Below are 16,986 nucleotides of genomic sequence, written 5' to 3' on the forward strand. Positions count from 1 at the left end.
TGGAGTCAGTACAAGAATCACTGCCTTCAGGCAGCAAGGCAGTGGCACCATGGGATATGTAGTCATTACAAATTTAAAGTAAACCACAAAAGAGATGCTGCAAAGCACGCAGAGAATTTAAGAAGGAGTGGTGGAAAAAGAGGGCCAGACAGGCAGAAGTCTCAACATGAGGACGCATTCACACCTGCAAAGGCATCCAAACCCCAAAAGTAGTTGCGGGATCCAACCCCATTGAAAGCAATGTGAAAATGCAGACTCCCACAACTAATTGAAACTACTTGGATGCTCATGCAGTGATTGGCTTTGATCACTCGCATGCGATCGCTTCATGAAATATTACAAGCGAGTGGTTACAATTCGGGGCACCTTGGCGTGCGGGCGCATATGCAGGTGTGAATGCACCCACAAAGGGTGATCAGCTAAATTTGGATTGGATTGTATTGCCAAATATAGCCATTGTCTGTATTGTTACAATGCTGATGGTTTAAAAAAAAAAAAAGAAAAGAAGTGTGCGCTAAAATCTTATTGGGAGCCTGTTTCTGAAGTGAACAGTCTCTTGACATTGTCTCTTTAAATTATGTTTGACCAGATGGGTCTTCTCTACTTACAACGATCATTGTTCACCTTACCAGAGTCAGAGAAATGACAGAATAACCTTCTGTAGGGATATACAGTATTGAATTTCATAAGTAATCTTCTCATCCATAAATTACACATGTTTACATGGTATCCAGGCTGCAAAGCAACATTGGATTTTTAAAACTACATCCATCCTACCACAATGCCCAGCCCAACCCACAAAACACACCAAGAAAAACTTGACAGGAACTCCATCAATCAAGAATGAGGAAAAAAAAAGAAAAACACACACAAACACAACTCCTAATATATCAAGTGTGGGAAACTAGAAGAACCGGTTCCACAGAGAACATAAAGCATCAAAGTAAATCTCTAGCTGCCATTTTACCATGTATTTTTGGAATGTGAGGTCAATGGGCACTTATCCCAATCTATTTTAGTTTTCACGTCATTAGGCCTAAGTGGCATGCTTGTTGATGCAAAAGAGATGAAAATAAAATTCATGGGCAAATACACAATTTAGAAGATCATCATTATTTTTAAAACACAAAGCCACCATGCCTCTCACCCGGCAACCTTGCAATATAGGGACTATAAGAAGCTGATGCCAGGGCAGATCCAGTTACTTACAATGCTTACATTGAGAAAAAAAAAAAAAAAAAAAAGATGTTTAATAATGTATTAAAGAGAGAACTGTATTCATTGTGTCTTTTACATCTGCCTAGAGTTCAGCTTCAAAACATCTAAGGCTCGCCATAGCAGTTCAGTGGGCTGAACGAAAAAAATAAATAAAATGAAGGGCCAGTTCACACCATAGAAACGCAGTCTGGATGCGCTCCAGATGCTTTTTTGCATGCGAAATTTTGATGCGATCCGGTGCTTTTTTGTGCATTTTTGATGCAGTCCAGTGCATTCCCCCCCTTTTTTTCCTTAACCTTAATGGCCAGTTCACACCAAATTTCTGCATCAAAAACACATGGAAAAGTAGGTTATATGGTTTTCAATGGCATAGTTCACACTAGTGCTTGCAGTTTCAGAAAAAAACCTGGGGGGCTCTTGTAGCACAGAAGGTTTTTTACCCGATTGCATTAAGAGAGAAGTATTGTTTGTTTTTTTTGTTTTTTTAATTCAGACCCAACTCGCCCCTGAAAACAGGGACGCACCGAAAAATTGGACTCTGACATATCACATGAAGGATCTGTCATAATTTTCAGTTCACTTGCATCTAAACTAAATTTAGGAAGAAATAAAAAAAAAGAAGCTCTGATAAAGTAATATCCATAAAAAATAAATAAAAAAAACAGCAAAAAAAAAATCATCTACAATGGGGACGGATTCAGAGCCCCTTATTTTCACTCTCTTATATTGCAGCCATTTGCGAATATCATCGAAGTTCATTTTTTTCCTCAATGTACACACAGCACCCCATATTGACAGAAAAACACAGAATTGTTGACATTTTTGCAGATTAAAAAAAAAAAATTTAAATATCACATGGTCCTAAGTATTCATCCCCCCTATTCTTTTTGGGAAATACGCAACAAGTTTGTCACACCTGGATTTGGGGTTCCTCTGCCATTCCTCCTTGCAGATCCTCTCCAGTTCTGTCAGGTTGGATGGTAAATGTTGGTGGACAGACATTTTTAGGTCTCTCCAGAGATGCTCAATTGGTTTAAGTCAGGGTTCTGGCTGGGCCATTCAAGAACAGTCACAGAGTTGTTGTGAAGTCACTCCTTCATTATTTTAGCTGTGTGCTTAGGGTCATTATCTTGTTGGAAGGTAAACCTTCGGCCCAGTCTGAGGTCCTGCGCACTCTGGAGAAGGTTTTCATTCAGGATATCCTTGTACTTGGCCGCATTCATCTTTCCCTCAATTGCAACCAGTCGCCCTGTCCCTGCAGGTGAAAAAACACCCCCCACAGCATGATGCTGCCACCACCATGCTTCACTGTTGGGACTGTATTGGACAGGTGATGAGCAGTGCCTGGTTTTCTCCACACCGCTTAGAATTAGGGCCAAAAAGTTCTATCTTGGTCTCATGAGACCAGAGAATCTTATTTCTCACCATCTTGGAGTCCTTCGGGTGTTTTTTTAGGCAACTCCATGCAGGCTTTCATGCGTCTTGCACTGACTGGTGGAGGGCTGCAGTGATGGTTGACTTTCTACAATTTTCTCCCATCTCCCAACTGCATCTCTGGAGCTCAGCCCCAGTGATCTTTGGGTTCTTCTTTACCTCTCTCACCAAGACTCTTCTCCCCCGATAGCTCAGTTTGGCCGGACGGCCAGCTCTAGGAAGGGTTCTGGTCGTTCCAAACATCTTCCATTTAAGGATTATGGAGGCCACTGTACTCTTAGGAACCTTAAGTGCAGCAGAAATTTTTTTGTAACCTTGGCCAGATCTGTGCCTTGCCACAATTCTGTCTCTGAGCTCTTCAGGCAGTTCCTTTGACCTCATGATTCTCATTTGCTCTGACATGCACTGTGAGCTGTAAGGTCTTATATAGACAGGTGTGTGGATTTCCTAATCAAGTCCAATAAGTATAATCAAACACAGCTGGACTCAAATGAAGGTGAAGAACCATCTCAAGGATGATCAGAAGAAATGGATAGCACCCGAGTTAAATATATGAGTGTGACATCAAAGGGTCTGAATACTTAGGACCATGTCATATTTCAGTTTCTTTTTTAATAAATCTTCAAAAATGTCGATAATTCTGTGTTTTTCTGTCAATATGGGGTGCTGTGTGTACATTAATGAGGAAAAAAAAATGAACTTAAATGATTTTAGCAAATGGCTGCAATATAACAAGAGTGAAACATTTAAGGGGGTCTGAATATTTTCCATCCCCACGGTACATACACACAGTCTATACCAGGGGTAGGAAACCCCTGGCACGTGAAGACTCTTGTCAGAACTCGGCTCCCTCCCCATCAGCAGAGCAGGGAAGTGTCAGTGAGACACTAATTCATTCCAATCTCAGAATTTCCCACACATCACCTGCACTGGCTTTGCTGTAGCTGTGATCGTCAGCTTTTGTGATGAGGAATAGATTTGGGTTCAGTACTGCTAGGGGGGCCGTCCCTGTTAACAGTAAGACTGTCATTGGCCACTGCCAAAGCCTATCACAGTCCTGCTAGCCCTGTCCACCATCTGGAGGAAGATGATTCACCCGATTGCCACCACCAAATCTAAGAAAGAAGGGATTTCACTGTGATTGAGAGCCACAATCAGGTGAGTTTGTGGAATTACTGTTGAGCTTCTGGGAACTTCGTTGAAATTATTCCTGAACCCCAGAACGCTGTGTCCCTTTAAGCCACAGCCAGTATTCAGCACAATGAAAATCACACCCAACTTTTGCTGTGGTGCAGAGCGCCACACATTTTCTCACCTCCGGGGCCCAACTTATGATCCTGCACACAGGCCCACTGCTTTCAGAAAATACCCCTGACCTGAGCTCATCATTGCACATCCATTTCAGATGCTTGTATGTGACATCACATACAAGCACGTGGGTTGGATGCGAGAGTTGGATCAGCAGGAGGAGTGTGCCAGGACAGGTAGATGTGTCTCATCTCTGCTTCCTTTCACCACTCTGCATATTATAGATGGGGGGGGGGTTCAGCAGTGGGGGTGTTAGAACAGATGCGAAGGTGACGTAAGAGGTGGGGCAGTGATCTAAGGTGTGAGTGCAGGATGTTAAATTTCTTACTACTAAAGTAGTTTACAAAATGTACTTTCTAAAAAAAATCCTTTTCGTGATTGAAAAGTGTAAAGTGGACTTTTTTGTTATAAAATCGGCACGCTTAATTTCTTTGAAAACATTTTTTGCCACACTGTGCTCAAAAGGTTGCCTACCTATCATCTATATAAACCATCATGTTTCAACAAGTTCTCACATTAAGTGACATTTTCTTCCTGCAAAACACAGGAGAAGTTGCACACTCAATAACTACTAAGCTGTCTGATGTTACATAAACCAAGTAAGGAGCTTTACAAATAACAAAACAAGTTCTGCAAGCTCCTCCTAATTACCAAGACATAAAAAGAAACAAACAACAACCAAATTACAGAAGTTTACAAGTATACTCAAATAGTTCAGAAATAAGGCATCCACTTCCCCTGCTGAGATGAAGCCCCATAAGACCTATTCTAGTGGAGGAACACTTTAAAACTAACATCTTTTGGCTTTCACTAATGTCGATGCCAATTCCTACCACTATGACACACAGTATCAGATTAGAGTCGTGTCAGCTGAAAGCGATATGTACTTTCTATACAGCAACTTTGTATCAGACTCAATAACCAAAACAAGCTATTAAAGTGAACCTGCAGTCATTTAATAGATTGGAAGATGACAACATCTTCTTCCCTTGTTGTTTTAACTTTGGATAGTAGAACATTTCCCAATTCCTGTTTGTCTGGTACTTTGCCTAGGCTTATGACATGTACAGCTCTCTCACTCATGTGAGCGCTTGCCAGGAAGAGATTGGGGATGAGCCATAAGAGGGCCAATGAGAGCTGCAGAGCTGGAGGCGTGTATCTGTGTAAATCCAGGAAGTGAAAAGGCAGCAGCTTCAGCTGCCCACAATTAAAATGGATGTAGCCAGACTGTTGAGGGAGATTTCTGCAGCATATTTGGCAAGTACAAAATAACAGTATATATAAAATATGCAAAGTGGTTGGAATGGCAAAATATGTTTTTATTACAAATTATGTGAGCAGACAGCAGTTCCTCTTTAAAGGAGTTGTAAAGGCAGGTTTTTTTGTTTTTTTTTTAACCTAATGCATTCTGTGCATTAAAGAGGAAGCGAACTTAGTGGGGTTTTTTTCCTCCCTGCAAAGTAAATGTATAATTTGTATTGCATACTAGCACATTTTGTGACACTTACCTGCAAACGAAGCCCATGACATCCCCACATCCATCTTTGCCCATCTTCCTTCTGGGGGCAGCGGACTCTGGCTGCGACTTCTGGGCATGCGTGCTGGAGCCGCAGGTTACGGCACACTCTCCTGAAGAAACCTCATGGGCAGCTGTTCCTTCAGAGCGCATGAGCCAATGACATAATCGGCACAGTATACATTAAATTTCTCCTAAACGGCGTACTTTTAGGAGATATTTACAGTACCTATAGGTAAGCCTTATTCTAGGCTTTCCTGTAAGTACAATGTATACAGGGAGGTATACAACCTCTAAGATAAAAAACATTCTGTGTGTAGAAGCTCCCCTCACCCCCCAAATACTTTCCCGAGCCCAATCTTGATCCAGCAATGTTGTAGGAGTGTCTTGGCTGCCCAGGACTCCCCTCTTTATTGGGGCCATTGGCTTCCGCTGCTGTCAAACTCAGTCAGCCAATGAGGAGAGAAAGGGGGCACCTTTTTTCTACGAATCCAATGTGAGTTCAGCCATACAACTTGCATTGCACAGACATCGCATGCGATCGGTACAGCAGTGCGGGTGTGAATCACATGCAATGTCTGTGTTCACTATAGTGTGAATCTGGGCCAGGTCTGTATTCACACCTGAGTCCTGCTCTTTTTGCATGTTTTGTTGTGCATTTTAATGTGCATTTTTTTGGATTAGCCAATAGAGAAGAGCATAATCTGTTACTTCACTTGTTGCTGTGTGGACACGCATCAGTGAGCAACAAAAACACATGTATTGTGTGCGCCATTGCAATTCTCTGGGACTCAAACCACTGCAATCTACCCAATTTTTAGCTACAAAAGCAGCTCAGAACTTTTCTGAGCTACAGGTGTTTGCACAATAACGTGTGAACAAGCACCACAGAAAATTGAGTAGTTTGTACCTTTGAGGTACAAAACGCTCAGCCGTGAATGCAGCCTTGGGCCAGCCATAGACTGTTTGATTCTCAGCTGGTCGATCAATTTGGGTACAACCAGCCTGCCTGATTCACTTGCGATTATCACAATGTGTCAGCAGGAGGAATTCCCCAGTTAGCACCGTCTGTGTTGATCATGAAATCATGCGCAATTTGCATTGTCTATGGTCTGCCTTAGAGTATATCCAGGCAAAACTTGTCTTTTTAGTTTCAGATGAAGGGAAGGTTAGAACCCCTGTCATTTATTGTTGCATCTTACCCCATGTATACTAGCAGCTCCTAAACTTAAGTCCAGGACAGGAAAATTTTGACCACTGGCCGCACTGAATGTTTTAATCACTTTGTCACGTTTTGAATTTTCCCGTGGCCGGCGGTCAAAGTAGTTCAAGTGTACATGAAGCCTTATTGGAGACGTTTTCCTCTAACTCCCCGTTCTGAAGTTATTGGAGATTGGAAATTCCCCTTGCAGTAGACCCGTGTCCACACTACAATTAGACTTTCACTCATTTGTGATCAGCACTAAAAACAAATTAGAGCTGGGATCTGTTATTTAAGATATTTATAAGGCTACAAACATCGCACAATTACAGGGCACTTGGTTATCAATCCCTACCTCAGTTCATCTTTCCATCTAATGTACCTCTACCAGCCACACAACATACACATTTAAATTGTGACATTAAATTGCAACCATCTAGTGCATTTTTGCACTCAAGTATGCATCGCATAGTAGCCCATTATGTGTCACTTACCTGACACAGGAGCCAGCGATGTCACCACTGTCCCCTGTAGTCCAGAGCGTCCATCTTCTTCTGGGTATCGCTGCTCCGGCGCTGTATGCATGCGCATGGGAGCCGCCACTAACGGCATATCGCCATTAGCAGTGGCATGCTGCTAAGGGCATTGGTGCGCCTGCTCGCCGCTGTCTACTGTGACTGTCTTTTAGTAAATATCTCCTAAACCGTGTAGGTTTAGGAGATATTTCTTGGACCTACAGGTAAGCCTTTAATATAGGCTTACCTGTAGGTCAAAGTGGTTTGTAAGGGTTTACAACCACTTTAAAAGTGTTTTTTTGGCCCCATAAAGTTCAATAGAAACACCTGACTTGATCGTTTTACGAGCGTTTTGTTGTGCGTTTTCTGCTCAAACAGCAGCAACACACCCCTAATGGTATCTATTGGCTAAACAAAAACGCTTGAAGCTGTAAAAAGGCGTGCAATACACTGCTAAAAGCTCTCAAATCAAAAATGCCAATAACTCGCTACGCTCAGATGTGATTACAACCTCATTTACTGAGCTCAGAGCAACTGCAGTGTATTTGCCTTAGTAAAATGAACCCCCAAAGTCTGTCAGAAGCTGATGTATGCAGCCATATATTCATCCATAGTCCATACATCCATTTTATGCTCCACAGCGGAAGAAAACTTCTTGCGTTTAAAAACACAGTATGTGTGAGCACACATTTAATTCAATGTTTCCATGCAAATATAAGGCCTCATATAAACAACCATCTGATAGTGAAGTGTGCATGTAGTCAATGGCAACCAATAAAGTCCTTCATTTCCTTAGCACCAGACACATTGACAGCTGGAATATGATCAACTGATGCTGTTGAAAGTACAAACACTGGAACTATATAAAATGTGGTGGAGACCCAGAACTGCACATACTGAAGTCTGAAGTCACATGGGATACCATCACCGAATACGTATATGCAGACTATATGTGGAAAGAATGGGACACGAAAACAGGGAGAGAGTCAAAAACATAGCAAATTTACTCTGTTCTGAGCATTTAGTGAATTCATTCAATTCTGAATAAGATAAGCATTGAGAGAAAATTACGTCATTAACCGAATACGAGTGATATCAATTATAGTTTACAAAGTCACTCCATGTTTGTTGAGAAAAAATAAAATAAAAAACAACAAACATTCTCTTCTAGGTGACCAAGGAACATGGCAGGAATTGTAAAAAAAAAAAAAAAAAAAAAATAAAAAAAACTTTGTTGCAGATTCCTACCCAGCCCCCACATTGAAAAGATATCCTCTCACTTCCTGTTGAGTCTACAGGACAGGAAGTGGAGGGAAATCTCCCTAAAAAGGCACACAGTTGGCAAAGTAGATCTGAAAGTGGTTTTAAACCTCCCACACTATCCAAAATGGGAGAAAAAAAAAAAAAAAAAAAAAACACGTTTTGGCTTTAAATATGCTTTAAAAGGGAGTTGTAAAGTCAAAGTTTTTCACCTTAATGTGTTCTATGCATTAAGGTGAAAAACCTTATGTGCTGCAGCAGCCCCACCTTATACTTACTGAACCCAATCATTCCAGCATTGAGGAGCCCAGCAGCTCAAGACACTGGTCTCAGGCTCTCAGTGGATAGACATAGCATCAGGAGCCATTGGCTCCCGCTGCTGCCAATCAAATCCACCGACATGGGAATCACAAATGAACCTTTACAACCACTTTCATTCTGCATGTGTACTGTACGTATAGGGAGCCCCAACAGAGGGGAGTCTAATGAAACCCAACATAAGCAACACCTCTGCATGTAAAGGCAAAAATCATTTAAAAAGGAGTAAACCATCAGAGACTGCACAATGTCATGAAAAACAATACACTCAAGACCTGGCTTAATGAATTGTATGCTTCTGTACAAATATGTACAGTATGTTGGGTCAGAGTACAAAGTGGCCTATAATCTGATGGAGATGTGAGTGGTAGCCAATCAGCTTTTAACTTTAGATTGTCCAATCAATAAAACCTGGAAGCCAATTGGTTTCTATGCAGAGCTGCACTCTCCAATTTTAGTAAATCAACCCCAAAATGTCTAGATTGCATTGGACAAAATTGATAGACTGCTAAATATACTGCAGAAACGGTTATGCCCCGCACACACGAGCAGATTTTCCATCAGAAAAAACTTGGATGGTTTTTCTGATGGAATTCATCTCAAGCTTGGCTTGCATACACAAGGTTCTGTGAACTTTTGACCATCAAAAACGCAGTGACATACAACACTACGACGAGCCGAGAAAATTAAAGCGGTTCTGCACCTAAAATAAAAATATTAAAAGCCAGCAGCTACTAATATTGCAGCTGCTGACTTTTAATAAAATCACACTTACCTGTCCCAGGGTCCAGCGATGTCGGCGGCAGATGACGAGCGATCGCTCGTCTCGCTGCTGCCCCCGCCGCCATCCTCTGTCAGGGAATCGGGAAGTGAAGCATTGCAGCTTCACTGCCCGGTTCCCTACTGTGCATGCGCGAGTCGCGCTGCGCGTCTCTTATGGTCCCCCGCTGTGTCTCTGGGAACTGTGTGTTTCCCAGATCACAACGGGGGGGGGGGGGGGCGTCTGCGGCGGTCTGCCCGGAAGTGGGTGCAGATACCTGGATTATCCAGGTAACTGCACCCCCCTCCCCCCTGAAAGGTGCCGATTGTGGCACCGGAGGGGGGGAGGGATCAGATTAGCGGAACTTCCTCTTTAGGGTGAAGAACCGCTTTAAGTTCAATGCTTCCAAGCTTGTGTCCAATTGTTTTGCGAGCATGCGTAGGAATTTATGCAGATGATTGGAATTTCCGACCTAAAAATAGAGAAGCTGGAATTCTGCCAGCAAAAGTCCGATGGAGCATACACATGGTCGGAATTTCTGACCAAAAACTCACATCCGACTTTTGCTTGTTTCTGATCATGCGTATGGGGCTTTAAACTGTATTTAAAGCCAAAAAGTTTTTTGTTTGTTTTAGTTAGGCTGGGGAAGGATTAGAACCCCTGTCAGGTTCTACTGCAGTCAGAAGCTTAATTGGAGAGGTGCCTTCCCTTCTCATTTGGTAAAAGCTTGTCCCCAGGACACACACAAGGGATGATGCATTCAGTTCTATTCACTGCAGCTGTCTGGCAATATGGTGGTTGCATCATTCAGTGAACACCACCGCAATGCAATGGTGTAAACGGAACTTCAAATTGCCTTTTTTGGGGTTGAGTAAGTCCGCCAGCATAGACCAACACAAATGGTCCAAGCTGGACCAATGTAGCTATGTATAAAATATCTCCATCTGGAATTGCTTCAGGTAAGGTAAAAGTGGGCATTCAAAAGCAAAATGTGCCTTGGGGTAAAATGTACATCTGTATACACAGGTACACATTACCTTGTACAGTAGTGGTTGTAAACTACTGTGCTCAGGGCCCACTAACAGGCCAGGTTTGCAAGATAACTGAAAATACATCACAGGTGATATCATTTACTGCTCAGTGATTGCAGTATTCTAGTCTGCATCTCCCCAAGGTAATACATAAAACCTGGCCTGTTAGTGGGTCCTGAGGACATGAGTTGAGAGCCACTGTTGTACAGGATAATAGAAGAGACAAAAAAAAAAAAAAAAAGGAATTAAACTCTGCACTCCAAGAAAAAGTCCAGGTGTAGAGAAGAATAGAATTGGCTTTTGCCTAACTCTTCTCGGGCCAGGCTTCCAATGCATTTCACCCATGACTAAGCCCCATGGGTCAGCTAAACGCATCGGGAGGCCTAGCCCAGGAGTCATCAGGATGAAGCCACAATTTTTTTTCCTTCTCTACACCAGGGCTGTTTCTCTTGGAGTTGCGATACTTAATATTTTTTCCTATAGTCTGGGTTCATGCTGTGTGTGCCGCGGCTCACAGCATGGGGTCCGGTGCATCCCTGTTCACCGTTTCAGGTCCAAATTTGTGGTTGAATTCGGACTTGAAACTGAGCCAAAGATGCACAGGACTCTTCTGCAATGCCCTCCGTGGTTTTCCCGGAGATCTGCCTTAAAGGAGGACTCCATTCTGCTCCTTTTTGTCTAGAGGTGGGGAGAGTGAGGATATACTCCCCTAATCTGCAGATCCTCCGAGCACAAGACCGATCCCTGTCACCCCACCCGCTGACAATCTTGTGCTTGAACTGTTCCTGACGGCATCACGTCCATAGACCGACTGTGGACATGAGGATGGCAGGAATAGTCAACCGCTGGACGTGGGGGAGCACTGTATTCCTGTCAGCAGGTATACCTGTACACAGTGCCCCATACATAGATGAACATTATATTACATACTCAGGTACAAAGCACCCTGCAGAAAAAGGCCCATCAAAATGTCTGAAAGTTCAGGTACAACTAAACCTCATCAACCACAAAAATGATTGGTAGACACTGTATGCTAAACAGAGGCATCAGGTAAAAATTTTTATTATAATATATTAATTATACACATACACACACAGTGCAATCCCTGTGATCATCAGAGGTGTTCTTTATGTAATCACACACACAATGTAATAAGGGTTAACAACATAGATGCGAGTATGTGTACATTCACACTGCAATTGGAGGAAGCTCCTGTCAACATCAAAAAAAAAAAAAAGCCGGATGGCATTATATATAATATGTAGAGGATTGAAGCTCCTGCCATCCTTAGATATGCAATCATAAATATATAGTAGGGGGACCCACTGTCGCCATTAAATTATAGAATATATACTTGAAAACATAAAATAACATTCACTGTGTAGTGGGGTGCAGCTGCTGCCATCAGATGTATATAAAACACAATTACTGGGCCCAATAAAATGCTGCACCAAATATTTGATGCATGGGACACTGATTTATGCAATGTGCCAAATAATTAATTGTGCAAGGCGAAGGGTTGGAACAGGAAGTTGCACCCAGTGCATCAAACTCCCAAAGTATGACACATCACACAAAAGTCATCCATATAAAAACCTATATAAGTCAGGGCTGGACAAATGCCAGGAGCCAAGTAGTCAATGCCCCTAAATTACAGTCTGCACTCAACTTTTTCAGGTTTTCTCTATTGTCAATAGAATTTGCTCTTAAAATTCTTGCTAGCTCCTAGATGAGATAGACTGGCTCCTGATATTAAATTTGTCCACCTCAAGATATATTCTCACCATAAATGTTACAATCTGACAATACACCCTCGGTATAATCAACTTTAGATCTACCAAAACTATGTAATATGAGGACCTAAAATACCCAACAAACCCGTATCCAGACAGGCTCTTGCACTACATACTTGTTGGTAATGTGCAGTGAGCTATAATCAGATCAGCAGTGTAATAAGGTGAAGCGCGTGTCATCATCAGAATACAGTACAACATCAGTAATAGAGATGAGCTTGGGCATGCTCCAAACTCATCTCTATTCGAACTCCGAACTTGCACTCCTCTTTTTTTTACTTTTATAAGCTGAGGGCCAGGTCATTCCTGGGGGAAAAAAAGCAACAGAAATTGGGGGTTTGGCTAGAGATGAGTGAAGGGAAACCTCTGTCATGATCAGATATGTATATCATTTATAAAATCACAAATGAAGGCCGCGTCATGGCCAGATATTATCCTGGGGAGTTCCTGTCATCTTCACATACTATACTAGATGGGATATCCCACAGTGTAGTGGGATGAAGCCCCCACCATCATCACATATTACTCCATATGGCCCTGTTAAAGGATAAGTTCCCTTTTTAAAAAAAAAATATATATATATATAAATACACTTTTTTTGCAGGTAATAAAATGTGCATTTCCAGTTTTTTGGGGGGCTTTTGGAGCATGAAGATTTGCACAGGCGATCAGCAGATCACTGGTGCCCTACAGGTCTCCTGCAGATCCTTCAGTGTATCTGTGTGCCCATACAGGCAAGCGGATACAATCTCACAGGAGAAGAATCAAGGAACTACCAAGGCACGCTACAGCGTTCATTGAGAACTACAAGCCAACAGCCAACAGCCGCAAAGCATATCAGGGCTTGTAGTTTATTCACACACAGAGCTGTGTGAACGAATGATTCGGGTATGGGGGCGAAGCCCCACACAGCCCTGCCAATTTCAAAAAGTGACAGCTAGTACAGGGAACTTCTCCCCATTCTGCTGTCACAGGGAGTGCATGGATAGGGCAGTGACTGCAGCATTGGGAACATGTTACATATTCCACCCTAAAAATTGATGAAACATGTTCCCAAAAGCTGCACTTAACCTTTAAAAAGAGGAAGTAAACCCTGATGGGTTTTACTTCCTCTTTTTTCCCCTGCAGAGTAAAAGCATAATGGGCTCGTATGCTCTTACCTGCAAACAAAGCAAGCTTTGTCCGCTGGTGGTCGCATCCATCTTCGCCCCTCTTCCTTCCGGGGCCACGGACTCTGGCTCTGTGACTGGCAAGAGTCGAGTGACATCACACCCGCGCATGCAAGCCATCAGTGACAACGCTTGCTAGTGAAGAAACGGCACGGAGGGCCGTTTCCTCACAGTACATGCACAAATGACGTTGGTGCAAGCGTGTATGGTTAATACCTCCTAAACTGGGCAGGCTTAGGAGATATTTACAGTACCTACAGGTAAGCCTTATTAAAGGCTTCCCTGTGGGTACAAGGGGTGTATCTAGGTTTACAGCCACTTTAAGCGTAGAGCTGTGCTTGCTTGCACTGGATGAATAGGTGTTCTGTGCATCTACATGCAGGCAGGTCCCATTCATGTCAAATTGTGAGGCAGCTGTGTCCCAACATACATGAATGGGACTGCCGCATGGGGATGCACAAACATCTGTGCAGGCAAACATGGCCCTTCCATGGGTGTACAATTAGGCTTTCTTCACACCATTACATTGTGGGAATGCGCTTAAATATATGCTGCCCCTATGCAGATGTGTAGCGATGGCAGTAATTACTAATGGCCCCTCTGTGCATCTTGCAAATGCCCACACATTTGCCAAAAAGCAGGGTACTGCAGTACCACGAGTTTTGGTGCAGTGCAATTTTTTGCACTTTTTTGTGCATTTCTTGCGCACAGGGCAGCACACTGAAATGAATGGGCTATCCTAAACCCATGGAAAACCTGCAAAAATGTGCATGTGCACTGCTGCACCTCTGCGGTGTGAACATGGTTTTAAGTATACTTGTTTGAATGAGGTCTACATAAACACAATGGGGTGGGATGAAGTTCCTATCATTATTATATATTCTTTAGCATACAACAAGTACATACAAACATACAACAGATGGGGGTAATCCCCTATCATCACCAGATAGAGATATATATATATATATATTAATGAGCGTGCAAAGTGTGATGGGGTCCACCCTTATCAGATGATATTTGATATACTATAAAACACAAAGTGTAATGGGGTGCACCCCCATCATTCTCAGATATTAATATTTTATATAATAATATTCATACACAATGTGTTATGGGGAAACCCCAGTCATCATCAGATAGGATTCTCTATAGCCTCAATATGATGGGATTTTATACAGTATCAATGCAACTGGATTTTTTTATAACCTCAGTGAGATGGGATAGGAGCTCCTAAAAATAAAACAAACAATGATCATACACAGTGTTAGGCTCCATTCACACCTGTGCAATGTGTCATTTTGCTTTAAGCACCTTTCTTGGAGTGTTTGTTGTGTGACAGCATAGGGCAGCCCATTCACTTCAACAGGCTGCCCTACACCTGTGCCAAAGTAGTTAATGCACATTTTAATCTGGTACGGAGGCAAGCGTGTCTTGCTTTCCGTGTTATGTTTGCGGAACTGTTAACCCACGTTTGGGGTGCCACTAAGAAATAAGCACAAGCAGGTTGTGCCTTGTTTTTATCTGTGCTACTGGAATGCTTAGGTGTGAATGTGGCCTTATGGGGTAATCCCCTGTCATCACCAGATATGATTTAATATATTATAGTCTCATCAGTGTGACAGTGTAATCATAAAAATGTATATATATGTATACACACATATACATATATATATATATATATATATATATATATATATATATATATATATATATATACACATATACATACATACATACATACATATACACACACATACATATGTGATGGGATAGAAGCCCCTGTGACCAGGTAGAGTTCAATCTCCAGACTGACAGGTGAGCAGTGAGATTGGGCCCCATTGTCATTATAAATAGAAAAAAAATTTAATAAAAATCCCCTGGCACGTATATATCTCTGGGGTAATCCCCCTATCATCATCCCTTGTGTGTAGGTATTTATGTATATTTTTATATTTATTATGACAGGGGCCCCATCTCACTGCTCACCTGATATATATATATATATATATATATATATATATATATATATATATATATATATATATATATATATATATATATATATATATATTATAATATATAGTGGGGTAATCCCTGTCATCAGCATATATGATTGATGTAGAAAAGTGTGATGTGGTGATTACATAGAATTATATGATAAATAATGACAGTGTCCTGTCATGTGACCCCCATACACTCATTCAGGGGTGACAACACAGTGCAGTAAACTTACAAATTTCTTGGACTTCTCCCCTCCTCCTCCTCCTCCTCCCTCGTCCTGGCTCTTGGTCTTTTTCTTGTCCTTGGTGCTCTTGGCCGGAGCCGGGGGTCCCCCTCCATAACCTCCTCCTCCTTGTGGCGGGTCCATGTCTCCCCCGAGGCCTGGCCGGGTAGAGAAGGAATTGGTGGGGCGGTGGGGCCCTTCCCGCTCTGCTCCCTATGCGGAGCGCTGTGTGCTCACTATAAGCTCTCCTCCTATGGCAGTCCGGGGCCCTCTCCTGTCCGGTACACAGGGCTGACCCCTACAACTCGCTTCCCCTGCACTACACGCTGCCCGGGCCTCATTAGCATACACGCTGAATATTCATGAGCACGCGTGCAACAGGCGATCCCATTCACACGTGAGGGCGGAAGAAAGGGCAAAACTCCACTTTGAAATAAGTTATTCCTCAGCACTTCCGGGTTCAGACCATACCAAGTGTAAACGGGGGAGGCATGAGATTTCCCTCACTTTAGCCAGCGGAGGTAAAGGTTTGCACAGCTTGTAGCTCTTAAAAAATGGAGCCTATTTTCATAGAGCTGGAGTGGAGCTTCTGTTCTTTCTTCAAGAGACATTCAGAATGTACCATTTCATCACCAAACCATTACAAGACAAGTGGGTGTGATTGGAGTTATACAAACGGCCACACTGCCCTCTGCTGGACATTTATATATTAGGTGTCTCTGCATGCTTACATTGTAAAACATCCCAAAGCACTTGTATATCAAAGCAAATTTGCCCCTAAGAAATAATGGAAACGCAGATGATTTGTTCCACAACCATTTATTCACAAGTCCTTCAGTTTATAGTCCATGTGACCAAACTGCTTGGGCACCCCAACTAGGTGCTTCCTTCCACCAAACAGCGCCTCCTACCCTCAAAACCGTTCCGAGCAGATCTAGAGCTAATACCAGCCCTTTTTTTTACCCCAAACATCGTACATAGACAAGATGTAAGGTAAAATGCCAAAGGAGAGACTCAGGCACATACTTTATACCCTACGGGCTGATGATATACCCTTCCTGATCACATTACCCTAACAAACTGTACACAGGAATATAATTACAACAACCAACATATACTATAAACATTAAGTTAATTAAGCACTTCACGCCTGCGCTTTAGCCGAAAGAGAGCTACAGCGCGGCGCTCAATTGCCGGGAAGGCGTCTCTGGATGTCCTCCTGTTTACATTTAGAGATGG

General features: G+C 42.5%; 1 protein-coding gene across 1 annotated transcript in view; it reads right to left on the reverse strand.

Moving 5' to 3' along the window:
- Nucleotides 1-16,345, reverse strand: part of LOC143962194 (protein diaphanous homolog 1-like) — a 311,409-nt gene extending 295,064 nt beyond the window's left edge. The window contains exon 1 of the mRNA XM_077471524.1: nucleotides 15,757-16,345. Coding sequence (XP_077327650.1) covers nucleotides 15,757-15,891 — 135 coding nt within the window. The 5' untranslated portion in view covers nucleotides 15,892-16,345. The remainder of the gene's footprint in view (nucleotides 1-15,756) is intronic.
- Nucleotides 16,346-16,986: the final 641 nt, after the last annotated feature.

Source organism: Lithobates pipiens, unplaced genomic scaffold (assembly GCF_037356315.1).
Source record: "Lithobates pipiens isolate NorthernLeopardFrog02 unplaced genomic scaffold, aLitPip1_a1.2 Scaffold_8, whole genome shotgun sequence".
Lineage (NCBI taxonomy): Eukaryota > Metazoa > Chordata > Amphibia > Anura > Ranidae > Lithobates > Lithobates pipiens.